Source organism: Vulpes lagopus, chromosome 3 (genome assembly GCF_018345385.1).
Source record: "Vulpes lagopus strain Blue_001 chromosome 3, ASM1834538v1, whole genome shotgun sequence".
In the NCBI taxonomy this organism is placed as follows: Eukaryota; Metazoa; Chordata; class Mammalia; order Carnivora; family Canidae; genus Vulpes; species Vulpes lagopus.
In genome coordinates this window covers 125,903,268-125,931,092 of record NC_054826.1, presented here as the reverse complement: position 1 = coordinate 125,931,092, position 27,825 = coordinate 125,903,268, and the positions used below count along the sequence as shown (strand labels likewise).

The 27,825-nt window shown below is 53.0% G+C and overlaps 1 protein-coding gene across 6 annotated transcripts; it reads right to left on the bottom strand.

Moving 5' to 3' along the window:
- Window positions 1-815: 815 nt before the first annotated feature.
- Window positions 816-27,825, bottom strand: CDIP1 (cell death inducing p53 target 1). Of its 6 annotated transcripts, none has more exons than XM_041747428.1 (7): window positions 27,692-27,825; window positions 4,231-4,305; window positions 3,682-3,783; window positions 3,388-3,543; window positions 2,285-2,558; window positions 2,039-2,175; window positions 816-1,123 (listed from the first exon to the last, which is right to left on the bottom strand). In XM_041747428.1, exons 3-6 carry the CDS (start codon window positions 3,764-3,766, stop codon window positions 2,064-2,066), a joined length of 627 nt encoding a protein of 208 aa, XP_041603362.1. In that variant the 5' UTR covers window positions 3,767-3,783; window positions 4,231-4,305; window positions 27,692-27,825; the 3' UTR covers window positions 816-1,123; window positions 2,039-2,063. The 6 variants fall into 6 exon arrangements, with proteins under 6 accessions (XP_041603362.1, XP_041603363.1, XP_041603364.1 ...); XM_041747429.1 differs by having other exon boundaries at window positions 816-1,120; XM_041747430.1 differs by adding an exon at window positions 26,748-26,878 and having other exon boundaries at window positions 816-2,175; window positions 27,692-27,796.

Below are 27,825 nucleotides of genomic sequence, written 5' to 3'. Positions count from 1 at the left end.
TCTGGCGAGAACATTTTCCTCCTCAGCTATTCCTGCTCTTCATGCTCCCGACACCCCTGGTCACCTTGCAGCACTCCACCCAGAGCAAAACCACCTCATCACACAAATTTGATGTGATTCTCAGAAGTACTTTGAAGGTTCCCTACTTTTTGAAATTTGTTTAAGGATTTTTAAAAGTGCATATACTTGTATTATGCAACAATTCAGGGTCTAAAATACAAAGGCAAACTTAAATATTTTTATTGATAGGAAGCTGTTTCTTGTTTAATATACTGAGGATCTGCAAAAGTTTTATTCAGAAAACGGTTAAATGGCAGGGAAAACTTTGTCTTCCTACTGCTGACCCGGCCTACCCATTTTCACAGTTCAGATGAGGATGGGGGTGGAGCTGGCTCAGAACCAGGGGGGCCAACTGGCTGCCCGCCCCCCGCCCCCAATTAGCTTTCAGACCAGAAACCCCAGCCCCAGTGGCCGTGTCTGGCTTAAGGGGGAAAAGGGTATTTGCCTACAGGGTGGGATGACCCGGAGCTCAAACCAGGGGGACTCCAGCCTGCAGACTGTGTGGGCAGAGACCATGGCATGGAGATGGGTGAAATCAGTGTCAGAGATAGGAAGGTAACCTTATAGTGCAATGAAGTCAACTCCTACCCCAGTCTGGTCCCAGTTAGAACCTGGGGCTGGTCTACACTGGGTTTTGGCGTCACCCCTGGGCAGTCAATATAGCAGAAGCACGAAGACCCTGAGGACTCAAGCCCCAGCCCCTAGACCACTTCTAGCCCCCCTCCCTTTTTCCCTCTCAAAGAAGGAAGCCAGGCAAGAGAGCAAGAGGCCCAGGGCAGGGGAGTGAGAGGGCCAATTTAATGAGAAACTACAAACTGAGACCAGCCATGATTCACAGTGACAGGAGGCCATGCAGTGGCAGTGCAAAACCAGGAGAGGGGTGGCAGCAGGATACAGCGGTCCACATAAGCAAGTTCACAGACAAACCATTCATGAAATACAGTGTGGGCTCAGGCCCAGGGCAGATGTCCACCAAGGCACGTCCGCCACTTGTGGCTGCTCCTTTCTTGTCCCCAGCCTGTCCCAGTCCAGTGCCTGACAGCTGCTCCTGCTGCAGTACCTGCTGTTGAAACAAGCACAGTGACAGCAAGTCAGCAAGGGCAAAGGGCCCAGCATTTGCTGAGAAGAGGATACATGGAGAGCACACTACAAATCTGTGTGTGCTTGCAAGGAGGCCCCTCCTCTCTGTCCTCTCCAGTCCTATTTGGGACACACCGGCCACTGGTCTTGCCGACGCACAGCAAGGACATGGTACAGACAGATGGGCTAGGCTCCTGGGCACTCCTCCTGGCCCTAGCCAAGATGGGGGTTTGTAGAGGGCAGGCCAGAAAGGGAGCTGGGCAGGGGGTGCCAGAGGCAAGTCCCTCTTGGTGAGCCAGAGCCTCAGCACCCAGCCCATGATCTGCAGGTGTGCTGATCGCTCTACCTTACCCAGGGGACTCCCAGGCCCTTGGATAGAGTGTTGAGAGTTCTAGAGTTCTGAGGGCCAGAGTCATTCCTTCTAATCATCATACCCACCTCTAGCACCCCAGAAATAAAGCCAGGCCTGAGGACCCTGTCCTGCTTCGGTCCATTTTCCCACTCTTGGCCCAGCAGATGAGAAATCACTGTGGCTACAGGTACAGCCCCACTGCAGGCCCCAGGTCTGCTCTGACTGTTTCTGGTCCCAGGGACAGTTAGGACCAAATCTATGCTCTGTCCAGAAATGGAGTGAGGAAACCCTTCCCAGCTTCTCGTCCTGATCACAAACATCAAGCAAACCAGCAACACACAGGCTCCGAGCTATCCCCCTGCCACCTGCTGACCCTTGGCCTTAAATCCAACAGAATTTTTGCCAGAAGAGTCCGATGCTCAGGGAAGGGCAAGCCAAAGAGGACAAGACTTCCAGGGGACTGGTGGGACGGCTTCCACCCCCAAGTGGGAGCAGGGAAGCAAGCCACTGAGCAAGGGGAGCGAAAGCACAGGGGGCCAGACTGACAGCAGGGAGTCCAGTCTTGGCTCCGTTAGCACAGGCGCTTGTACGTGTAGATGTAGGCTTTGCAGCTGGGGCATGTGTGCGTCACATCCTTGAAGTCGTTGATGAGACAAGGGATCAAGCAGCAGCCCAGGTCACACCTGAATCGGAGACAGAGAGATTGGCTGAGAGGGCACTGGGGGCACATAGGCCTACCCCAGCTCAGTGGCAGGTGGGCACGGCCCCACCCCAAGCACCCGTACCACCTACCCCATGAAGCAGCAGAAGAAGCCCAGCACAAAATTCATCAGCCCGATCTCATAGGAGATCTTGGTGGTGATGGCCTGCTGGCAGTGGGGACACACTGTCTGTACAGGGGCGCCCTCAAAGATCTCTCCTTGTAGTACTGTCACTGTGGTGGCAGCCCCCGAAGGAACCAGGACTGTGGCAGTATGGCCCCCAGGGCCAGGGTACGGCCCCGGTGGGTAGGGCCCTGGTGGATAGTAGCCCATGGGTGGGTGGGGGCCTGGAGGAGGGTAGAAACCTGGAAGAGCAAAGAAGACAGTGAAGACAGGTTACTGGCTTACCACTTGCCCCATAGGCCTGAGGCCCCCCCCAACCCCAGGGGAGGCCTCATGAGGGGGGCCTCTGGGAGCAGGCCCTGGGCCAGGTGATGATGTACATACTCCCAGCCCTTCCTGCTCCCCACCCTGTGAGGACCAAGACTGAGAAGCTACTTGGCCCAGCGGGACACAGCAGAGCTGAGAAGGCGGCCGCCTCTCTCCTCGGTCTCAGCTGGGTATGTTTGCTCCTTGCCTCTGATACGCAGGGGACCAGGCACTGTGTTCCAACAAGGACCTCAACCACAGGATGGACAGCCTTGCCTCTCGGCAGCCCAGCCCTCCTTGTGTACTCAAGGCTCTCGGACCCACCAGTGTCACCAGATCCTGCACTGAAATACCAGGAACTGGCCCACTTCATGTGGGGCCACCTGTGCGAGAGCCCTGGGCCTTTATCTGGCCTGAGAAGTCCTGAAGAACTGGGTAAGCAGTAGCCCAGCACCCCCCCCCCCCCCCCCGCCACCATGGACTCAGGATCCTGGCAGGGAGAGGCCCCCATATCAGCCATGAGTCAGCACCTGCCACTGGGCCTGAGGGGCTTTCCCAGGAGCTAGCCCCCCTCCCAGTAAGGCCCACAGCTCGTGCTCGCTCACGGTGCCTGCACAGCACTGCTCTAGGCAGTGGACACTCTAGGCTCTAGGACACCCTCCCATGTCCCCTGTCCACACCCAGTCAGTCCCCACCCCTGAGAGAACCCTGTGCAGGAAGACCACCGGCACACGGTGAAGGCTGGATGGCAGGGAATGTGCTTACCTGGAGACATGTAGGTGCCATCTGCATTCACATGGGGGGGGATGAAGCCAGGCTGAGGCATTGGGTGACCCGGTGGCTCATAGGGTGGGGGGCCGATGTCTGTGGGGGGCACGGACATGCCCGGAGGGGGCTGCATCACAGCTGGCGAGGTGCGGCCTTGACAGAGAAGGCAGGGAAAGGGAGCTCAGAGGGCAGTGGCTGCAGGGCCGGGGGAGTGCTGCCCCAGGTGCCGGCTTCTATGAGCTGGACAGGCAAGCCACAAGGGACAGGACCATCAGGAACACCGAACCCTACCTGGGGTAGGTGGGGCTCCGCTCTTCTCCTCCAGAAGGGGGGCTGTGGGGCCTCCAGGATATGGAGGGGGTGGCTCGTTGGACATCTTTGCTGCTTTTGGACCTGGAAGGAAAGCCAGGACGTGAACTAAACTCCCAGCCCTGCGTGCCGGTCAGGCTCGGGTCTGTGACTGTCCTCCCCGCACGCAGCCTCCTGTGGCTCCTCCTGCACGTGTACCACCCCACCCTCGCAGCAGCTCAGGTGGCCTTTTACGCCTCCACATCAGTCTCTGGGCTCTGGCGGGGCAGGGGGGTGGAGGACAGGGATGGATTCCTTCAGCAGAGTGGGCTCCATCTATGCCCTGGAGATGTCCCACCATTCCCGAGGATAACCAGGCCCAGAGCCACCACCATCCACCATCACCCGCGCTTCCCGTGTCAAAGGCAGGAGGCAAGGGTGCCCTGCGAGGACAGCAGTGGGTGAGGCGGACCCTCCCCCCAGGGCAGCTGGCCACCTCCGTGCCAGAGCACCATACCTTGCTCATGGGAGAGGGACTGGGAGACTCTTTACCTCAAATCCCAGGTGCTCAGAAGGGAGAGGCTCCTTCCACGGCCGGCCTGGGTGGACACGCAGGGCTCTGGGGAGCTGTTCCGGGGGAGAACAACAGGCAGAGGCTCAGCAGCAGGGCAACAGCCGCAGCCACACTCCCCACCCCGTGTGGCTGTTCCCCCACCGGCACGGTGGCAATCCTCAGCTCCCCCTCCTCTCACGGCCACGGGCTGAGTCCTGTCTGCACCAGGCTCCTACCAGCCCTCACAGCCCGCCTGGGCTGCAGAAAGAAAGAACGGGCTTCTCCACAGCCAGCTGTGCACATGGGGCCTCTGCCCTGGTTTTTGTGGAGCTGGGGTGGGAAGGAAGATGCAGACTGAACCCCCTCCCTCACCTCTCTCCCAAGGCTCCCTGAGCACCTGCCACTGGGTCCTGGGGGAGAAGGAGGAAACCAGGGGCCCTTCCTGTTCTGGGTCAGCATCCTGTCTCCCATAGCAAGGCACTTCCTCTTACTCTATTCAGCATAAAAGGTTAGAAATTAGTAGCATTTTGAAGTAAAGTTTGGTATTTTTTTTTTTAATAATATGAATTAGGTGATCCCTGGGTGGCTCAGTGGTTTAGCACCTGCCTTTGGTCCAGGGTGCGATCCTGGAGTCCCAGGATCAAGTCCCACGTCGTGCTCCCTGCATGGAGCCTGCTTCTCCCTCCTCCTGTGTCTTTGCCCCCCCCCCCCCCGCCTCTCTGTAACATAAATAAATCTTTAAAAAAAATATGAGCTAGAAAAAATTCTCAACGTTACAGAGAAACACAGTGATAGCAGCTCTACTAGCTCTGTCTGAGAGCCCCACCAGCGTGAAGTTCAGAACCCTACCAGGGCAAAAGGAACGTGGAGTCAGTACAAATGTCACAGATCAGGGGCACCTGGGGGCTCAACAGGTTGAGCATCTGCCTTCAGCTCAGGTCAGGATCCCAGAGTCCTGGTGATTAAATCCCACCTTGGCCTCCCTGCTCAGCAGGGGGGGGGGGGGGGCTGCTTCTCCCTCTCCCTGCAGCTCCCCCTACTTGTGAGCACTCTGTCAAATAAAATCTTAAAAAAAAAAAAAAAAAAAAAAAAAAGCACAGATCAGTGGCAGGGCCCAAGAGACCAAGTCCAAGCAACATAAACTGGATGTCAGTAAAATTAAAACCTTGGGCTTCAAGGGGCACCATCAAGTAAGTGGAAAGACGGCTCACAGAACAGAAAATTTTTATAGATCGGCTGAAAGACTTGTATTTAAAATATCTACATAAAGAACTCTTAACTCATTAGCAAAAAGACAACCCGATTAAAAAATATCAAAAGATCTGAATACACATTTCTCCAAAGATAAAAACAAATGCCCAATAAGCACATAAAAAGAAGCTAAACATTTAACCAAAAGGAAATGCGAACCAAAACCACAATGATGGGATCCCTGCGTGGCTCAGCGGTGAGCGCCTGCCTTCAGCCCAGGGCGTGATCCTGGAGTCCTGGGATTGAGTCCCGCATCGGGCTCCCTGCATGGAGCCTGCTTCTCCCTCTGCCGTGTCTCTGTCTCTCTCTCTCTGTGTCTCATGAATAAATAAATAGAATCTTAAAAAAAAAAAAAACCAATGAGGTACATTTGGCATCCACTAGAATGGCTAATGAGTAACACATATTAGGCAGAGGAGAGGGCCACACACAGCTACCCTGGGACCCAGTCATTCCACTCCTACCTGTGCACCCACAAGAACTGAAAACAACTGAAAACCACACAAGATCCTGTCCGTGAATGTTCACAGCAGCATCATTCATAATAGTCCAGAAGCGTCAACAACTGAGATGTCCCACCACTGGTAAAGGGATGAACCGCAGATGTAGGCCTGCAGTGGAGACGTTCCCTGCCACGACCGGGAACGAGCCTGCTGCAGCCTGGATAGACCCGGAAAAACACGACCGTGAGTGACAGAGACCGGACATGAAAGGTTCCCTACGTGTGAGTCCTTACACGGTGCCCAGAACAGACAAAGCCAGAGACAGCGTACTCGAGGTTGTCGTGTGGGCTTGGGGGCTGGGGGGGGGGGGGGGGGGGCAGACAGAGGGACAAACATGGTTTCCTTTCGGGATGATGAAAATGAGCCAAAACTGGCTGTAATGATGGTAGCATAATTCTGTGCATATATTAAAAACCAGTGAATTGCACACTTTAAATGGGAAAATCATATGGTAGGTGGATTATATGTCAAAACTCATTAAAAAACAACAGAGTTGCCCAATCTCCCCACCTTAATGCAGCCACTCTCCCTGCACGTCCCTGCCAGTCTGCGTGCAGCCCTTTGTATTTTTATGTGACAGTTTTAACATGGTGTCCTATATATTCTGTCCATCTTGCAAGACCCCATGACCATCAATTTTAATATTCCCCGAAATGGGCCCATCACCGTTTACCTGGCCACCCTTATTTGACGAACCAAAACCACAATGATGCATTTGGAATGCTTGTTGTTACTTTCATAACAAACAGGGAAAACCTCTGGCTAATGCTCTTTCCCTTTCTTGGATTATTTCCTTTGGTTAAAATTGCCAGAAGTGAAAAGATTAGGTCAAAGATGTATGGCCATTTGTGCCTTTGGGGAGGATGACCGCAATTTACTTGGTACAAACTTTGGATACTATTGATATCACTAATTTGTAACATTAAAATAACACTTCTTCGACCATGAAGTGGAACTACTTCCCAAGTGCTTCTATATTATGACCTGCTCTTCTGAGTTGCTACTTAAAATATCCTTCAAAGACCTGGAAGCCAAGAAAAGATGGGACTTACCCAGGTCACGTGGCACATAAAAGGTAAAGCTGAATCTAGGACTCCAACGTGACACTCCCACCCACCTCTGCCTGCCGGTGAACAGGCTGGACACCTGAGTGGCTCAATGGTTGGGCGTTTGCCTTTGGCTCAGGGCGTGACCCTGGGGTCCCAGGATCGAGTCCCACGTCAGGCTTCCTGCATGGAGCCTGCTTCTCCCTCTGCCTGTGTCTCTGCCTCTCTGTGTCTCTCATGAATAAATAAAATGTTTAAAAAAAATAAAAAATAAAAAAACAGTGCACGGGAAAGAAAAGGAAGCCACAGAGCCTCTAAAGGACATCACACCAAGTCCCCTTCCAGGCAGGCCTGGCTGTGTGTGCTGGGCCTGGAGATCCTGGGCAGCCCGCCAGGCGCCCTCCTGGTGGCAGAAAGAGACAGCTTTCCTCAAGAGGCTTGTCCTGTAGCCCACCAAAGTCTTAGAACATGCATGGGCCAGCACCTGCCACTGATCCCACCCTACAAGCCTCTGGGATGCCACCGGGGTGGCCCCACTGTCTGTCTGGTAGTCCCAGCTCACCAGGGATCTGGCCACAAAAGGTGCACTGCGCTTGGTGAGTCACTGGAGCATTTTCTGGGGCGAGGAGAGCCGAACTAGCCGGGGTCCTCCAGGCCCCTCTGTGTCCAGAGGGGACACAGCACTGGCGCCACCCTCTGAGGACACAAGCATGGCCTGTTTCTTCAACATCACATCTAGTTCCACTGTTTCCATCACATCCAGATTCCACTGGAGTTCTGGCATCATAATGACAGGACAAGCCTGGCACCCACCCGATTCTGGGCCATCCTCTACCCACTGCTGCCTGCCACGGGGCCGCTTCCGCTCAGCCTCGGCTGTACCACCACCTGCTTCCACACCCAACCTCGGGCGGTCTCCCCCTGCCCTCCACCTCGTGCCCATCCTCCAGCTGCCTTCTGGAGCTGGGGACTGTGGCAGAGACTGGGGGCAGGACCCACCAGTATGAAGGAGAGTTTCTGAAGAATGGATTGGGAACTTTTTTTTTTTTTAAGATTTTATTTATTTATCCATGAGAGACACAGGCAGAGGGAGAAGTAGGCCCCCTGCAGGGAGCGTGACATGAGACTTGATCCTGGGACTTCAGGATCAGTCCCTGGGCTGAAGGTGGCGATAAACCACTGAGCCACTGGGGCTGTCATTGGGAATTGTACAGGGATTCAATTCCCAACTCCCCCAGTGCCTCCCAATAAATATGAAACTACAATGTTTCATATTTATGTTGGTGCCTGCCACAAAACTACATTGTCTAAGGTGCGATACAAACTGTAAGAATGCTATGATCTTTAAAAAAAGATCACATGGGAACGCCTGGGTGGCTCAGCAGTTGGGTATCTGCCTTTGGCTCAGGTCGTGATCCCCGGATCCAGGACTGAGTCCCGCATCGGGCTCCATGCGAGGAGCCTGCTTCTCCCTCTGCCTGTGTGTCTCTCATGGATAAATAAATAAAATCTTTAAAAAAAAAAAAAAAAGATCACATGTCCAAAAACAAAGCAGTTTTCCTATTTTTTAAAAAGATTTTATTTATTCATGAGAGACACAGGCAGAGGGAGAAGCAGCCTGGGACTCCAGGATCAGGCCCTGGGCTGAAGGCGGCGCTAAACTGCTGAGCCACCCGGGCTGCCCACAAAACAGTTTTCCAATAAAAATGCACCCCGCTCAAATGACACTACAAATGCAACTGTGGAATCTGAGATTGCCCCCTGGCAACACTGCGGTTGCGCTGGCTGGAGCATCGCTGATAGAAGCTATGGGAGGGGCTGCAAGCCCCAAGCCTCTGAGAGATGCAGCTCCCCACAGAAAAGGGGGCCTGCAGTTCTGGGAACTGGGTGAAGTCCGCATGCGGCCCCAGAAACCCAACACAGGCCTCTCGGCCTCCCGTTCCGCCTCTTAGATATGATCTGTGAAGAAACAGTGCATCGCCTGAAAACCCCCACCAGTTTACCATACTGACCAGGCTGCCCTGGGGCCCAGAGGCCTTTACACTGTACATCCCGTTGCGCCCTCTGGATTCTGTGGATGAAAAGGTGTGGGCAGGCCTGGTTCTCCAAACCAGAGATGCAGCACACCACTCAGCAGCTAGCCGGCCAGCAAGGTGCTGAACCAGCAGCATGTGGTGTGAGCGCAGACACGGGGCTCCCAGGACGCCGGGGCGTGAGCCCCACTCCACACAGGAGCAGAGATGCTCTCTCTGAGCCATAGCACATTACACAAGAAGGAAGGAAAAAAATCTTTTTAAAAGATTTTATTAGAGAGAGAGAGAGAATACAGAGGCAGAGGGAGAAGCAGGCTCCCTGCTGAGCAGGGAGCTGACGACGGGGCTGGATCCCAGGACCCCAGGATCATGACCTGAGCTGAAGGCAGACGCTCGACTAACACTGAGCCACCCAGGTGCCCTGAGAAAGAGAATTCTTAGATGAGATTCTCATGTCGTGGTGTAACAGTGCAGGCACACCGGCCAGAGACTCCCCCCCCCCCCCAATACATGCCTCAGGACTGCAGAAGTCCCTGAGATGGTACTGAGCAGACCTAGAGAACTACTCATCCTGACACCCCCGGGGTGCTTGCTCTGGATGCAAACTGTCCTCAGCCCTACGGGGCAGCCCTACTAACGCAGTTCACATCACACCCAGGGGCATGTGGCCTCACAATCAGCATTTTAGGCGTTTTCAAAGATTTCTCTGAGCCTTAAATTCCTGTTTTCCAGCAGTGTGGGGATGCTGCGGAATTTCCCACTTAGTCCTGGATAAAAGTGATATGCCACTGCCCCAGTCCCAACAGCTCCTACATTAGAAGCCACTGGCCTTTGGGAGACAGCTGCTTTCCAGAGGCTGGAAGTCTGCATTGAAACTAAGCAGTAGGGATCCCTGGGTGGCGCAGCGGTTTGGTGCCTGCCTTTGGCCCAGGGCGCGATCCTGGAGACCCGGGATCGAATCCCACATCGGGCCCCCGGTGCATGGAGCCTGCTTCTCCCTCTGCCTGTGTCTCTGCCTCTCTCTATCTCTCCGTGACTATCATAAATAAATAAAAAAATTAAAAAAAAATTAAAAAAAAAAAAGAAAAAAGAAACTAAGCAGTATCGGGCGCCTGGGCCGCTCAGACGGTTAAGCACTTGCCTTCAGCTCAGGTCATGGTCCCAGGGTCCTGGGATCTAGCCCCACATAGGGCTCCCTCCTCAGTGAGGAACCTGCTTCTCCCTCTCCCCGTCCCCTCTGCTTGTGCGCTCTCTCAAATAAATAAAATATATTTTTTAAAGATTTTATTTATTTATTCATCAGAGGCAGAGACACAGGCAGAGGGGGAAGCAGACTCTCCGCAGGAGCCTAACACAGGACTCAATCCTGGACCCTGGGATCATGCCCTGAGTCAAAGGCAGATACCCAACTGCTGAGCCACCCAGGTGTCCCTAAATAAAATATTTTTTTAAGAAAGAAACTAAGCAGTATCTGGAAATGTGTGAAGAGTAGAGGTTAGATTACTGGATGGCACCTCGTCAGAGGAGCCTCAAGGATCAAATTGAGAGATCAATGTCCCTTCAGTGCATTTTCAGGATGACACTGACCTACAAGCAACAGTCCTGACCGTTGCCAAGGCAGGGAGGCAGCATGGGCCAGGTGGCTGAGAGAAGGTTCAAGACTCTTGAGAAGCTGCCACAGACTCCAATATATATTCTGTGCCTGCAGCTTTTCTCTAGAATTCACAGCACAGACCTGTTCCTTGACATGAGCCAGAAAATCCTCAGAATGGAAAGGGCCAGAGCCTGCCACAGGGAACAGTAAGGCCCTGGGGAGCTAAGGACAGACTCAGTAGAGCCCCAAGGGACAGGGGGTGATAAGCCCTAGAGAGACGGTCCTGAGTGGTCTCTTAGAGGCAAGGGCAGGCCACTAGGAGAGACAATGGGGCCATGTGAGGCCTAATTCGGCCCCTGCGCCCATGACAAACACGTGGTTTTATGTAGAATGGAATTATTCAAGTCACCCTAAAATGAGACAAAACCCATCTCCAAGTCTATGGACTCCCTGTGACCTCATCTCACTTTCCCAAGGACAGCAGGTGCTGGGGGCCTCTGGGGGCAGGACACAGTTGTCCCAGACACAGGGCCAGGCCCTTTTCTGCAAAGTGGCCCACAGCTCCTCTCCTTAGTCCAGTGGAATTTTTTTTTAAGAGGTGACAAGAATCTTTTTTTTTTTTTTTTTAAGATTTTATTTATTTATTCATGAGAGAGAGAGAAAGAAGCAGAGACAGAGGCAGAGGGAGAAGCAGGCTCCCTGCAAGGAGCCCAATGCAGACTCGATACCGGGGCTCCAGGATCATGCCCTGGGCTGAAGGTGGTGCCAAACTGCTGAGCCACCCGAGCTGCCCAGTCCAGTGGAATTCTGAGTGCCACCTGCTGGACCAGCAGCCCCTAGAGCCTGGCCCTGCTTGGCACTCAGGGCAGGCCCACTGCAGAATGGAAACGTCTGCTCTGCAACCCAATATTGGAAACCCGGTTCCACCCTCAGCCATGTCACAGAAAATAATCAGGCTTCACACCCACAGAGCAGCCTTTGCTTTTCTGAGCTGGTGGGACCAGGTGAGTTTCCCCAACTGTGAGGAAGAAGTGACATCATGAGGGGCCTGCTATGGTTTTAGGGTTTGGGACCATGAAGCCAAGCAAAACTGCCTTATTGCCCCCCACCCCTACACCCATCCCACCAATCCCAGGCCCTGTCTACACCCAGCACAATACTCTAAGCAGCTACTGAGGACAGTGACAGCTCTAAGGACAGGGCACACAAGTGTTCCAATGTGCAATCAGGAAGGCAGGAACCCATCCCCTCTCCCATTCACAGAGGGACAAAAATTTGCCCCAGGTCAGTCACCAGTTAATGGGAAAACAGGGCATATGTGGAGAGTGTGGTGCTCCAGAGTCAGCCCTGGCCTTGAAGCTGGTAGCCTTGAGTGAGTCACTGACCCTTCCTGAGCCTCACTCTTCCTGGGACCTGGCACTGGAACCCCTGACTCCTGGCCATGCCACATGCAGAGCAGTGACAATGACATGTGCCCAGCACCTGGCAGACTCACTGTGTAGGGAAGCAGAGCACTTAGGGTCAAAACACATGTCCGTCGGGGGGATGACAAGGCTCTGGAATGAGACAGTGGCACAGCTCTTCAAGCACACTAAAGCCACTGAACTGTGCACTTTCAAAGGGTGAATTGTATGGCATGTGAATTATTACATCCCCCTAAAAGCAAAACCCACCCAGGTGTGGATATTTCCCTGTGTGCTTATAAAGGAAAGAGATGGGGAAGAAACACCCAGACCAAGACAGTCCTCTCTGGGGTTGAAGCTTGGCAGCCAACAGTCAAGACAGGTGAAGCTGTCATTACACATACACATATTTTAAACAAAAAGGTATCTGCACATTATTTGCAGAACCAAAATTTTGAAAAGAACACAATTTTAGGGGCAGCCCGGGTAGCTCAGTGGTTTAGCACCGCCTTCAGGCCCAGGGCCTGATCCTGGAGACCCGGGATCGAGTCCCACGTCGGGCTCCCTGCATGGAGCCTGCTTCTCCCTCTGCCTGTGTCTCTGCCTCTCTCTATATATCTCATGAATAAATAAAATCTTAAAAAAAAAAAAAAGAATACAATTTTAGAAGGGAGCAGTGATGGGCAGCTTTGATCCCTGTGACAGGAGAGGCGTGGGGTCTCCACTGCCGGCGTGCCGATCTAAGCGGCTCTCCTCTGGGTCTCCCACATCCCAGAGAAGTGTTAAAAGCAAAGACTTAGGGGCCCTGGGAAATGCCTCTGGTGTTCTGCTCGGCTCCCAACTATTCATCATTCATTGCTGCGAGCTGCTGTTGATCCAAAGCTCGGCCAACTGGCAGCGGCCTAAGGCAGCCCAGGCGGGTTGCCCATGGGAGCTGGGAAGGCCTGGCCCCAGGCCAGTGGGATACGCTCCTCCCCGGCTGCAGCCACAGCTGCAAACACAATTCTGCAGTCTGAACGGTCCCGCACACCACCAAGGGGTACCCACCCTGCCCCCAGCGTCTCTGCTGCCCCAGAGGACCTGCCAGGGCCATGCACCAACACCCGCTTCTGGAAGAAGGCCAGACCGAGGCATGCAGGGCAGTGCCTGGAAGGAGGACTTTCTGTCATCAGCCCCCCCAAGACCTGCTAAAACAGCAGTTCCCCAGTGTTCTGGGTGTCGGGACTCCCTTACACTCAATTATGGAGGAGTCTACAAAGGTTTTGTTTTTGTGGGTTATATCTATCAATATTTACCATATTAGAAATTAAAAATGAGGACTTTTAAAAAGTATTTATTAATTCATTAAAAAACATCCATAAACTCAACATGTCAACATAAATAGTTAAAATAACTTCCAAAACAATGTAATAACGAGACAGCTGCCATTGTTTCCCATTTCTGCAACTCTTTCATTTCTGACTCCGGGGAAGTCTGCTGGATTCTCCTGTCTGCTCCTCCGCCCAATCTGCTCTGCTACCTTGTTTTGGTTGAAATACGTGAAGAAAACCGAGCTTCCCAAAGATAAGCAGCTGGAAATGGGAGGGGCATCTGAAGAGTCTTTTCAGGTCTGTAACTGTGGACATTCCTGTACACCACATCCAAACCTGACAGCAGTAGTGTCTCAAAGGTTAGCTGTCATATGGAATCTGCATCTTTAATGAATTCATCCTACTATCTGCTACAATTCATTGGTCTACGTGGCATATGGAATGGCTCTTTTACACACGCACGGTTTCTAACAGCAAGCATGGGGCATCTGAACACCGGTTCACGGTTTATAAGCCCCGATTATGAAGATGTAACAGTGCTGGTGTGTCTTATTATATAATGTTCCCCCCACTCAAGTCATATGGCCAGTATTACCACCAATCTCATCAGAAAAGTCTTTAACTATCAGGAAGCTGTCAAGCTCGAAGTGGCAGATACAAATTTTCCAAAATTCTAACTTTCACTTCAAAGTTCAAATTTTATCATCGGCCACAAACAGATTAACAAATTTATCACTGTTTACAAAAGTCAGCTGTTTTCCTCAAAGAGGTGGGCTCACTATCCATTTTCAAGAGAATGTCCACTAACGCCCCAACCATGAATAACAGTTTGTGTCTGCTGTCCAAGTAAATCTGGAGCTCCACAAGAAAGCTAGTTCAGCTCACAATTCAACCAACCATGCACGTGCTTTCCTGGAGGCACCTGTCCTACTCCGTGTGTGCGATGTATGTGTCACGTTTCATCACACAGAATAGCAGAGAGATGTGCACTTGAGGGTCAAGATGATTTAATACCGTAAATCACTTTTACTGCTTTTTCTTAAATAAGACCTGTGGGTGCAGTGAGCAGCGACGAGCCCAAGCTGCTGCTGCAGCTGCCTTGAGTCAGACTCCTCGCCACTTCTGCACCACAGATGTGGAGGCCCACGTGGGGAGAAGGGCACTGTAACGGCATCTGAGCCCTGCCCTAGAGTCCTGACCCTGAGCCCCCCGAGGCCTCCAGGAGACTGCACCCATCACCTTCTGGCCCCACTGTGCTACAGGAAGCCCCGCAGGCCACGAGGGGCTCCAGTGCCTCCGAGACCAGGGTGGACTGTCCGGCTGAGCCTCTGAGCGCTGTGGCTGCAGCCCGGCCCTGCCTTGAAAGGAAGCATCAGCCCAGCTGTGAGCCAGCTCACCGCTTTGTAGCTGTGTGACCTCGCTGAGCCTCAGAGTCCCTTAGTTTGTAACCAGAGGTAATCATGCCGACCTCCGTGGGAGTAAGGGGGCAAGGTTTAAAATAAACAGTGTGTGCAAAATACCCAGAGCATCAGCTCCAGACCTGGCATACAAGCACACAGGACAAACGGCACCTGCTGATGTCACCATTTATTATGAACAACTTCCAACGGGAAGAAAAACAAAACCGGCACCAACGCCTCTGCCATGGCAGCTTCATGGGGGTCCTAGTGTGTGTTCCCCGCAGAGTCTGGGGGGCGTGGAATCACATCCCACCTGAATGGTCCAGCCCAGCAGAGTTCATCTCACATAGCCACTTTGAGGCTACCTGCTTCATGGGACTCCTGAAGAGATGCTAGCAATCCTCCTAAGGGCCATCTCTCCTCCCAGGCAACTTCACGGTTGGTAAAGGCCCTGGCAAGGGTGCTTCGGGTGTCACCCCAGGACCCTGGTGGCAGGGTGGCAGCCAGGCAGCAGCAACTGCAAGACCACCTTTCTTGGAGCCAGGCTGGCCTGCCTGGCCTGCTCACTGCCTCTCTCCAGAGGAACTCACCTTCCCAGCAGTCACACCACTAGGATGCCAGCTGGCCTCAGAGGGGCTTCTCAGTCCCTAGGACGCAAGTTCCAGGCATCTGGCCGGGAGTAGGACTTTGGGATTTGTTGGGGAAACTGAAAAACAGCTTTCTACATTGCCTACAGACCCCCACATGCTGAACACCAGACAGGCACCCGCTGCTCAGGAAGGGCTGGAGGCCCAGAATAAAAGCCAAACATCCTCTCGGGTCCCCTGAGGCCACCCAGAGGAAAGGGGAAGGACAACCCACTTGGGTTGCTGAGCCCCTTCATAGGAGGCCTGGCTCACATGCAACTGCATCACCCATATCCCACCTCGAGGCTGTGTGAGAACTGAGACACAGACGTGCATAAGCCATGTAAGGACCAGGCAACATGAGGTGTCGCTGACTGGGGGACTTACTTGCGAGGGATGGCCACTGACCTCCTGGGCAACACCACATACTGTCCTGTTCTCCCAAAGTCCCCAGTTGTGGGTTTAAGAACAGTCCATGTGGTGGCCACTTAACATAGGCCCTTGGAGGGTGGGGCGGGGCTTCTCCTAAGAATAACTCCCCCATCTGTTCACAGGGGTAGTTGTGTAGCATCGCAGGAAATGAGAGCATAGTTCCTGACTTCCAGAAGCTTAAAATCAAATAGGGGAAGACAGGCATTAAATAATCACACCAAAAATGCCAAACGTAATTACAAAGTGTAACCCATAGTGTGCAGAAAAGCGGGGGGAACTTTGAAAGCACAGAAAAATTGGACATGATCTGGGGGTCAGGGAATATCTCCCCAAGCCAGCCAGGAGGAGGTGGAGTTAATGAAACCAGCAAAGGAGGGGATGGGAAGAGTGGCTGGACGGTGATAAGTCACAGACTGAGGGGAGGAGGCTGCACTTGCAGGGGCGGCCAGGTCACTGCCTGGAGCCCATGCTCACCCTGCCTGACTGCTTCAGAGGCTCCTGGCCACAGGGGCTGCTCCACCAGAGCACACAGACTATGGACCCCCACAGGGACCTGGGCCAATACGCGGGATGAGGATCACAGGCCAGGAAGCCCACAGCACCTCCACAGGAGCGCCCCAGGCCTCCTCTCTCCCCTGCCCACTCTCCTGAGCGCTGCCCCCACGCCCCAGCCCCCGTCACCCTCAACCACTCAGTCTTCAGGAACAAAGATGTCAACTTCCTTTCCTGGCCAGCAATAAAGTTTTGAGAGCACAGGGTTCACTGGCATCCTGCCTACCATGACAGACTGTATGACCTGGGCGAGCTACTAAATTTCTCTGAACCTGTTTCCCTACCTGGAGCACAACACTCCATTTTTATTCAGGGCTAGAGGGTCTTGGCTAAGACACTCCCAGTCCTTCTTGCAGTCACCTGTGACCATGCGACTAACCTCTGGCCAATGAGTCATAAGCACAGCAGCACCATAAGGACTGATGGGAAGGTGCTACCCTGGCCAGATGGACCCTTCGTCGTCCTGCCCTCCTGTCCACTGCATGGAATACAGGTGTGACAGCTCCCGCAGCCGTGCTTGACCACAAGGTGACCTTGGGCATGGAAGCCATACTAAGGACAGCGGAAGGTGCCCAGACCCTGGAAGATCACAGACACCACGCCAAGGCTGAAGGGACCACCTCCCATATCTTCTATGTGAGAAAGAAACAAATTTGTTTCAGTTGGTTACTTTGGGTTTCCTAGTAAATACAGCCAGACCTAATTCCAATAATCAAAGAGAAATAGAAGTGCTAATTTTCTAGCAATTCTCAAATGCACTATAGCCAGGAATTACTTATGACTGGTAAATTTCCAGATTATTAATTAAGAAGGAATGCAAGTATTGTTACCAACAGACGGTGCTGGTTAGGCTGCAGGTATGTCAACAAGTAGTCGGTAACTGAAAAGCCCACCGACTCGGCTTCCTGCAGCCTGTGCTGGTGCCTCCACGGGTTCGGGTTCGCTGAGCAGCCCCTTGGGCTGCCAAGTTCTCGCCCCAGGGGCCTGGGAAATCCTGCCCGCAGTCCATTTTCCATTGTTCGTACTGATGGAGGCAGGACAGAGAGACAATCCCTCCCTCAGATAGCATCACTACTGGCTATGAACTGTTTATTTTTACACGTGAACACAGGCTTATCTGATGCCGTGGGAATTCCAAATACTTCAAAACAAGCTAGAGTTAAGACACAGAAAGGAGCAGAAAGCAGATCTGGTTTTCCCATCTGCCTCTCTCATCCCACCCGACCCACACGCTCCCCAACCCCCTTCTGTGTCACGGCTCAAGAAGCTACTGCACTAGCCCAAGCCGTGGCCCCAAGAGGGAGGCTTGCGCCCCGGTCACAGCTCAGGCTGACAGGACACAAACCTCACCTGCAGGTGCCCTGGTGCTCAGTTCCACGCCAGCCATCTGGCTGCCCAGCTTTCCAGAAACGTCATGAGGCCTAAGTGGGGCTGTGTGTGAGGAGCACACAGCAGAGAGCTGCCACACAGCGTTCAATAAACACAAATTCTTGGTTGTATCCCTTGTATTTATGGAGCCGCACGCAGAACATGAAAAAGGAAGTACAATTTTTAAAGAGAAAATATACTGCTCTCAGAAGCAAAATCAAAAGGTGAAGAGGCCTCAGGGAATGGTTCTAAACTAGAAAGATTTCTAGGAACTGTGACAATGACAACAGTAACAATTTACATCAGGCTGAATGCTTGTCAAAACCCGGGGAAACCACTCTGACTCCCCAGGTGTCACCAGCACAAGGACCACAGCAGAGGGGGTTAGTGTGACTTCTTTTGGAGGACAATTCTGCTATCTATACGTTCTGTTCGACTCATTAATTCCATTTCAAAACATTTGTCCTAGAGGTAAGTGAACGTGTGAGCAAAGATTTACAGGCAAAGTTTGTATGTACCGATGCCTTACGTCCCACCAAAGACACTGGTTACCCATCTGGTTTACCTATATAATGTACCTGCATTTGCCCCCCTAAACGGTATAGACCCATTATTGTAGGTAGAAAGACAATCTTGATACTGCATTGTAAAACCAGTGTGTTTACACTTACAGATTTTACTTTTTTAAAAAAGATTTTATTTATTCATGAGAGAGAGAGAGAGGCAGAGACGCAGGCAGAGGGAGAAGCAGGATCTATGCAGGGAGCCCGACATGGGACTCGATCCCAGGTCTCCAGGATCATAGCCTGGGCTGAAGGCGGCACTAAACTGCTGAGCCACCCAAGCTGCCCGGGATTCTACTTTAAAAGTATACGTTCACATATGTATAAGACACCAAATGTTAATTGTTTTCTATGGGTATTAAGATTTTGGGTCATTTGTTTATACACAAACAGAAGCTGTTTGTGTAGTTTCTAGTTTTTCTAGGATGGGCAGCTCCTTTGGCTCTTTCCCCAAAATGGCTCGTTCAATTGGGTTAAATTTAAGTGTATTCCTCCTTGGTCCAGAAAGGTGCTTCTGACTGTAATCTCGCTTTGTCTAGGAGAAAAGCAACAGTCCAAGAAGCAAACCCAAGGACTGGCTATTTGCCAGCCTTCCCTCCTAAAGTGGTGTTACAGTCTTTATATTGGTCTATGAGTCGGGTAGCAGGAGTCCGTTCTCTAAACCAGGTTTAAGGGATCCCTGGGTGGCGCAGTGGTTTGGCGCCTGCCTTTGGCCCAGGGCGCGATCCTGGAGACCCGGGATCGAATCCCACGTCGGGCTCCCGGTGCATGGAGCCTGTTTCTCCCTCTGCCTGTGTCTCTGCCTCTCTTTCTCTCTCACTGTGTGCCTATCATAAATAAATAAAATTTAAAAAAATAAAAAATAATAAAAAATAAACCAGGTTTAACTCACAGCACTCTAGTAAAAAGCTGGAACATAAAGGCCATCCAAGGTAGTTCTGGCCTTGGAGACCCTGCCCGGAGAGCCAGCATGAGGTCACTTGGCAGAGGAGGGCAGGTAAGAAAAGCCCAGCAGACACACATGAAACAGGGACGACCAGGCTATAGAGCTGTGCCGCAGGCGGGTGCTGTGTGTGTGTGCTGGGGGTGTGGCACAGGCCTCCACATGCACCCTCTGCCTTCAGGGGGAGCTGCCTCCCAGGCAGGAGGGCCTCAGGAGCTGGACACAGGAGGAGGAAGTACAGACAGGAGGAGAAGGAGCAGCACAGGGAGTAAAATACATACAGCTGCACTCACTAGTAAAGAAACAAGTCATCTGCACCTGCTGGGCAGACAGCTCTTGGGAACTCAAAGGCCAACTCATTTTAGAAGCATGATGAGTGGGATCCCTGGGTGGCAGAGCGGTTTGGCGCCTGCCTTTGGCCCAGGGCACGATCCTGGAGACCCGGGATCGAATCCCACGTCGGGCTCCCGGTGCATGGAGCCTGCTTCTGTCTCTGCCTCTCTCTCTCTCTGACTATCATAAATAAATAAATAAATAAAAATTAAAAAAAAAGAAGCATGATGAGTCTAAAGAACCATCATTTAGGCAATCAAAATGAAGCCCTGAAAAAAAAAAATCCTTACCTCTGCCTGACACAAAGCAGTCTTTGGCTTGATTCCATTTGACTCAGTTAGTTATCTGAGATCAAGACATACCATTCTGACCCAGGTGAAAGCACGAGGCCCTACGTGCAACACAGCCATGTGGCCACTACAGTCCTGGCCACCCAGCTGGAAGAATCTTATTTCAGACACAAACCCTGTAGTGTTGCCGATGGCTCAGGAGGGGAGCTTAGCCGGTAGCCAGGTCTTGTCCAGGTACCCCCGCCCAAGCAGTGGGGAAGTATCTGTACATCATTTAAACTCTTCATATTACAGAGCATTCTCTCAGTTATTTTCAACAAGAACAGCTGGGTGGAGAACAGGATACAGCCACCTCACCCGTGCCATGCCATCTAGAGGTCACCCAGATGGCATCAGTCAAAAGAAAAAAGCCAAAAACCAGCAGACATGTCACAGATTAGGAATTATTCCCGGAGACCACGGCAGTGGTTGGATGCTGCCACACAACCTTCTAAAGAGCACATGGGGGACGCCTGGGTGGCTCAGCAGTTGAGCGTCTGCCTTCAGCCCAGGGCGTGATCCCGGAATGCCTGGATCGAGTCCCACATCAGCCTCCCTGCGTGGAGCCTGCTTTTCCCTCTGCCTGCGTCTCTCATAAAAAAACAAATATCTTTAAAAAAAAGAAGAAGAAGAAAAAAAGAACACACGGTAAGAAGCTATGTTGCAGGACCAATGGAAAAATCCTGAGACGAGAGAACAGTCCAGGGCTATGCTCTGCAGTGGAATTGTCCCTGTGGCCAGGGGCACTCAGACAAGGCGAGCAAGTGGGGCTGGGGTCTACGACGACAACATGTCCACAGTGGAGAAAGGGAAGAGTGCGAACAGAAGTGCTGTGGGACATGTGAGGAACAAATCTAATCAGTATTTTATATTATACTACACAAAATAGGATATGGAAATTTAACTAAATTCCTATCACTACTCTAAAAGGACCTCTGACCCAGAGAGTTTACTCATGCCAGCTGGGACAGAAGAACTATTTTGGATCTTCTCTGTGGCAAAAGAGGAGTTCATGTTCTATCTGGGGTTGTCTTATTTATGGCCATGTGTGACTTCTCTATGATTCATACATCTGGAGATCACCTTCCAGGCAGAAACGTCATTAGAAATCACAAAGTCCAAAGTCTCAAGTGACATTCATGACCCTTCTTTTACTAAACACCCACCAGAGGCAAGGTGCCGTGCTGGGGACAGTGGAGGGCAAGACCAGCAGCGCCCACCCCCCCGGCTGCACTGACTGGGAGCCGGGCCCAGAGGCGCAGGGAGGAGTCCTGACTCATGCCCCACACCATCAGATGCACCGGTCTCAGATCTCAGCCCTGTCTCTTTTCTCATACATTCTCCAAACTATGCTCAGGCGGGATCTCACACTCCCAACAGCGGGAATTCCACTGTGTGTGTTTTCATGGATTTCACTGCTCCCAGAACAAAAAAAGAGAAGCAAGTGACATGAGCCAACCAGGCCCCCTTCCCTTGGTGAGGGAAGGGCTCGAGCGAGGGAACAGGACCCAGGAGCACGCATGTCATCTCCTCAGGTGCCCAGTGGGCCCAGTTCTGCACACCTCTGAGCCCACGGGCAACTCAAGGACTTCCAGGCAGCTGGCCCCTGAGTGTCTGCTCTGCCAGCTGACTTTAGAAGCTACCCACTGCATGTTCACTTGGGAATTCAACTCCATATTCGCCTGCACCCCAGGGAGCGCCGGGGCATGTACACTACACTCCCAGACCCCAGGAGACAGGACGGCTGAAAGGCAGGCACCGTACGCCCTTTTACCCAACACGGACCCAGTACCTGCTGAGCCAGCGCTACCTAGGCCCTGAAGACAGGAAAGACCACTATCTTGTGGAGCTTACATCTGTGGGGAACTGGGGTGAGAACACGGAACAGGTCTGTGTGTAGTCCGCCAGATGCTGACGCACGCTGTGGAGGAAACATGAGTGGGGAAGGCAGTGTTGCAGGGATGCGATTCCAAACAGGAAGGGTTTCTCAGAGTGGGGAGCATTCCGGCCAAGATGGAACAGGCCACGTGCGCAGTGCTGGAAAGAAGGACCAGGCAGAGAGAGTAGGGTGCAGGGGCCTGGAGTGTGCCTACACAACCCTGGGGGCTGGGGGCTGGGGTGCCATGGAGCAGGAGGCGCTAAGGAAGAGGGGCTGGCCCTTGAGGGGAGGTGGATCAGGTCCTCGGGCCACTAACGGATGTCCACTTTACTCTGAGTGAGATGGAGGGCGTGGGAAATTAGGCTGTCCATTGTCCCCCTGCTGGCCACTTCCTGCACTATGCCTGGTGCACTAACGTGGGTCCCAAGGTCCTGACGCCAGTAGGTGGCTGCTAGACCTGGGGGACCCTCAGTTCTCAGCCCCCACCTCCGGCGTGCATGCTTTCTTTCTGGCCGGTCTGATTGGACCAAGGTGTGGACCGTGTGCTCTCCAGACAAAGCAGGTAAACGCACGCAGAGATACATATGGCCTGAGCGTGGCTACACAGGGACAGAATCACAGGCCCGAGGCTCAGGCAGTAGAGAAAGCCCCAGAGTCCAGGGCTAAGAAGTGGTCACAACTTGCCTAGAGCAGTACAGTTTTTCCAGGCCTAGGAAAAGCCAGTTTTATCCTGCAGACCCTTCACTATCCAAGTTTGTTTATTTTCAAGGGACTATCTGTTTAAAAAGGCTTCAGATTCTTGACTCCTTAACTCAGTTAAAATTTCATGGGCCTCGGGATCCCTGGGTGGAGCAGCGGTTTGGCGCCTGCCTTTGGCCCAGGGCGCGATCCTGGAGACCTGGGATCAAATCCCACATCGGGCTCCCGGTGCATGGAGCCTGCTTCTCCCTCTGCCTGTGTCTCTGCCCCTCTCTCTCTCTCTCTCTCTCTCTCTGTGACTATCATAAATAAATAAAAAAATTAAAAAAAAATTTTTTTCATGGTCCTCTGTATGGAGGTCACTCACCTTGTGGCCCCTGCCTTCAGGGAACTGTAGATCTAGCTAGGAAGCCAGCTCACATTTAAGAAGCATTTATAAAAGATACTCGGCAAAATCCAAATGAGAACCCATGACCGCAGGCACTGCAGGTGAGAGAGGGGCGTCTGTGGGTCAGGGCCCTGGGGAGGCTTCAGGTAGCAGGTGGGCCCTGCAGGAAGGAGGGCGGGGATTCCTGGCCTGGGACAACAGAGGGGAAACAGAACACTCTGGTCAAGGGCCCAGCCTCCCCAGGCCAGATCGGCAGCTCCCAGAGGGCAGGGACAGGGTTTGGGGCCAGTGTCTCCACGGCCCCAAGCAGCACGTCAAATATTGCCTGACTGGGTGGGTAAGTAATGCAGCCTGGCTGGTACTCTGGGCAGGAGCTTTTCCCCCCACCCCAAAGGCTCGGTGCTGTTAGCAGTACTACCCTGGCCACAAAGATGGATGTCTGAGAGGTGTTCCAGACTTTTCTCTAGCCCTTAAACCTTGACCTATTAGCAAGTCCTGCCAAAGCCATGGTTCAAAAAGGTCTCAGATCCACTCTCTCATCTACTGCTCAAGCTTTAAAGGCCAAAGTCTAGACTTGGCCCCATGTTCCACATCTCTACTACACTCTACTGCAGCCACCCAGACTGCAATCTGCTCTTCTCCAAACCAACCAAACCCCACTCCTACCAAGGGACCTTCCACAGACCTTTCCTCAACCTCCACACACGTACACCCCCACCCTCCAACCTCTGCTCTTCCAGCAAACCTGAGCCTTCCCCATGACTCCGTCCTCACTTCACTCACTTCCCACCTAGAAAACAACGGGGGCTTCCCCACTGGTGTCCCTGCAGGCCCTACTCAGCCCCTGGCACAGATGCATCGAATAAGGGAGGGTTGGGGTTAGCCTAACTAGGCTTCCCATGCTATTTTTCCAGCCCAAATACCCACCACTCACGGCCGCTGGGGCAGAAGACGCCTTAGCAGAGATGGAGTCCCTGGCTTCCTGATGAAAAGTGCCTAGTTTATGGCCAAAAATCCATACAGAAGACCCCCTTTCATGAGTCACAGTCAACTCTGGGGAGTACTTTCCACGATGGGGTGGCACAGCCACATTTTCCTCAGCCTCACTCCTGCCCTGCCGTGCCAGCATCTGGCCGTCATTGCTAATTCACTTACTAACAGCCTTGAGATGATGCCTGTGTGGCCTCCTGGCTGCTGTCGGACCTGCGAGGGCGGAGCACAGGTGAGGGCCCTACCAGATGGGCCTGGGGCGCTTAGAAGAACACTCCCTGCAAACACAACTGCCTTCCTCGCTGCTTCCCCAGCTTGTAAAACTGCTTTTAATGTTGATTATAACTGCAACAAGTTTCACTTCCTACCAAAGTAATAAAGGCGTAAAATTCTCAAACTCCACCCCAGGACACCCTTCCAGCCTTCTCTGCCTGCCCTGGCCTCGGTTTCTCCTCCAAGGGAAAACACAGACACTGGAATAGATGTGAATTCAGACTGAATCAACGTATTGAACACATTATGTACCCAGCACACGCACAGTTTTTACTGGACTTCATGACAACTCCTCGTGGTAAGAACCACCCAGTGGCCAGACCATGAAGGGGCTCACAGCACCCACAGATCAGGAGCATCAATAAGATGATGAGAAACGTTTTCTGGAAAACTGATCTGATATTACCAAACTTCTCACAACTTATGTCTTTATGGAAACAATCAGTGTGTCACTGGACTTCCTTACCCCATGTGGTTTTACTTCACCTAACGTGAGGTAACCCTAATCTTCCAGCACAAGTGGATACGGGTCTTCATCTCACTTGGGTGTTGCTTTTCACTTATCATAGTTGCAGCAAGTGAGGCTCTGGGAGGGCAAACGGCTCGTCACACAGTTTGGAAGCAACAGAAGTGCCTCCAGCCTGCTCTGCCGGGTCTAGACAATACTGGTCCCGGGACCCCACCTTCATCATCAGAACTTGGTAACTCAGGAGCAGGAGAGGTGCTTGGTCAGCAGGCTCTATGGCAACCAGACCTGCATCTCCCTGGGTGGGCTGCCCTCTCAGGGGGGAGAGGCTTTGCCACAGACCCAGGCCAAACGCCCTCTCTCCTCTGCAGCACTAAGTTGCAAAGCAGCCTCTACCACCTCCTGGGGAGACGTGTCTGAGAGTCCTGACTGCAGAGATGAGGAGCCGGAAGCCCTCTGTGGGGTTCTAAAAACTGGCAGATTCCCATTCTGTACACTCCATTTCCAAATCCCTTTGTGTAGTTGTGCCACCCCTGTGAGCCTGGCTCTCCTCCCCATGAGGGGACAACATTATTCGCAGAGCAACGCCTGCATGCCAAGCAACGTCTGCATGCAGAGTAACCCCTGCACGCTGCCTTCTCACCAGCATGACAGCCTTCCTTCACGCAAGGACAGAGACATAAGTATACGGTGCCATGACTCTACCACATTTCCCTGTGTCCTCCATGAATAAAAGGATGTGCATGACCTTTGAACAGTGTTGCTGAAGCTGGAGATGAATTTCTACAGGATCTCAGACAACTGAACAGGATTAGGGATTGGTATTTGTGCCTACATAATAGCTCCTCAAAAAAAAAAAACAAAAAAAAAACAGCTCCTCAGCCCCAGAGACTCAAAGTTTGTCAGCTGGGCTACACAGCCCTGTTCCCCTGGGGTTTGGGAAACCACACCAAACTAGCAGGTTCAAACCAGGCAAACTGTAAAGAGCAGTCATGGAGTCCGCAGGCTGATGATTTGTATCATTTATTGTCAACGTGATCTGCTGGCCTAATCTGACTACCAGGATACATTTCATTAGCAGCCCCTCAAAACATTTTTGTTCCCTGCAGCATTACTGTACATCACACATTCCGTGTTTCTGCTCTTAGTGATTTTAGAGCCATGGCCTACTGTTTCTTTGTTAAGAACATATGTAAACCTCTTTCCTGGTTCCAGAGGCTCATCCTATGGAAAAACCTCCAAACTCGTCCAGCTCCTCAGGGATGGGAGACAGAGAGAACTCTTCAATACCCAGGGCTTCTACTGGTGAAAAATCAATAAACAAAAATTCTACGACTCTACTTAATTATATGTGTAATTATTTGGAAAGGAAACAGTCAGATGTCCACACTTACACACATAAACAAAATGAACTGCTGATGGTTAGATAAGAGACAAAATACAGTTAAAAGTTGCACATTCTAGGTGGTGGTCTAATTGCATTCAACATACAGTTTGAATGTTTAACTTTTAAATGTGGGGCTGTGGGCGAGGCAGAGCTGGCACTGCTCTACCCACCCAACTTTTAAGTCGGCTGGGAGGTAAGTAACAAAGTGCCAAGGAGAGGGGTCACACTACCTACGTACTGCCTGCCCAGCAGCAAGTCCCACTTTACACACAAAACTAGTATAAATGCTATGCTCCAAGACCTCCATCCTCTTCACTTTAGGATAAAGGCACTCAACTCCAAATGTGACTGAGAATTATCTGGGGAGCTTATTAAACACAGTCCTGGCCACAACCCATAAGTGCTGAATCAGAACCCGCGGGGGGGGGGGGGGGGGGGGGAGCTGCCCAGGAATCAGGTGTCTTAACAAAGGTCCTGGGGATTCTTTTTTTTTTTTTTTAATTTTTTTTATTTATTTATGATAGTCACAGAGAGAGAGAGAGGGAGGCAGAGACACAGGCAGAGGGAGAAGCAGGCTCCATGCACCGGGAGCCCGATGTGGGACTCGATCCCGGGTCTCCAGGATCGCGCCCTGGGCCAAAGGCAAGCGCCAAACCACTGCGCCACCCAGGGATCCCCTGTCCTGGTGATTCTAAGACAGAGGATCCGAGACCCACACTGGAGACACTGAGAGCCGCTAGCTCCTTACCTGACACCTGTTGAGAAGCCTCCTGGGTACATTTAGAGGAAAACAGAAACGCACGCCCACGAACAAGTGCCCATAGCCAGGCTCGACGACGACGTGGGTTCAACGACACCAAGGTCCTCGACGGCAGGAAGCTGGGCCCGAAGCCAGGCCAGGTCACTGCCTCCTCGCCAGCCCCGGCGGCGATGGGGGACGGGCGGGGGAGGCAGACGCGCGCGGCCCCTCGGGCCTGCCAAGGTCACCGAGGAGCTCAGCGGGGTCTCCTCTGTCCCCGGGACCCTCCTCCCGACCCCCATTCCTCCAGGAAACAGCGCGGTGGAAAGCGGGAGATACTAGTTCCCCACCTCTCCCGACAGGAGGTGTGGGAGGGTGACAGCGGGACCCCGAGGAGCGCGCCGGCAGCCCCAAGGCACCGACCCCGGCTCCCGCCCGAGCCTGGCCGAACTGTGACCGCAGCCCCGCGGGGGGGTGGGGGGGCGGCCAACCCGGCGACAGGCGACGTCAAAACCCCGAGGGCCGCTCTGGATCGCATCAGTGCCAGGGGAGAAGGCGACGGGTGCGCTGAGTCGCCGCCGGGGGCCTTTACCTCGGGAGGCCAGGCGCCCGAGGCCGAACAGACGCCAAGACAGGCCATGGTCCGGGCGCGGGGAGGACGAGACCCTCAGCCCCGCGGGGCTTTGCGCGCACGCCGCCCCCCGCCCGCCCAAAGGCCTCTGGGAGATGTAGTCCGTCCGCGCGCCTCAGGAGCACTCCGCGGGTCGCGGAGACCACAGTGCCCGACATGCACCGCGCAGGCGCCGCAGGCGGGGGCTGGGGGCTCAGCGGTCCGAGGTCATCCCCCTCCCCGCGAGGGCCGCGCGCGTCCAGCCCTGCTCCCGGCGGGCCCGGGGAGGGGCTGGGGAAGGGGGCTCCGCCGGAAGCTGTCTCCAGTGGCCGAGGCGACTCACCGTCCCCGCGGCACCCGCGGCAGCCGCAGCAGCAGAAACGGTCGCCTCCGCAGCTCGCCGTCGCGCGTCTGTCAGAAGGAGGCGGGTAGGCTTTGGAGCAGGGCGTCAGGGCGACGGGCGGAGCCATGAGGTCA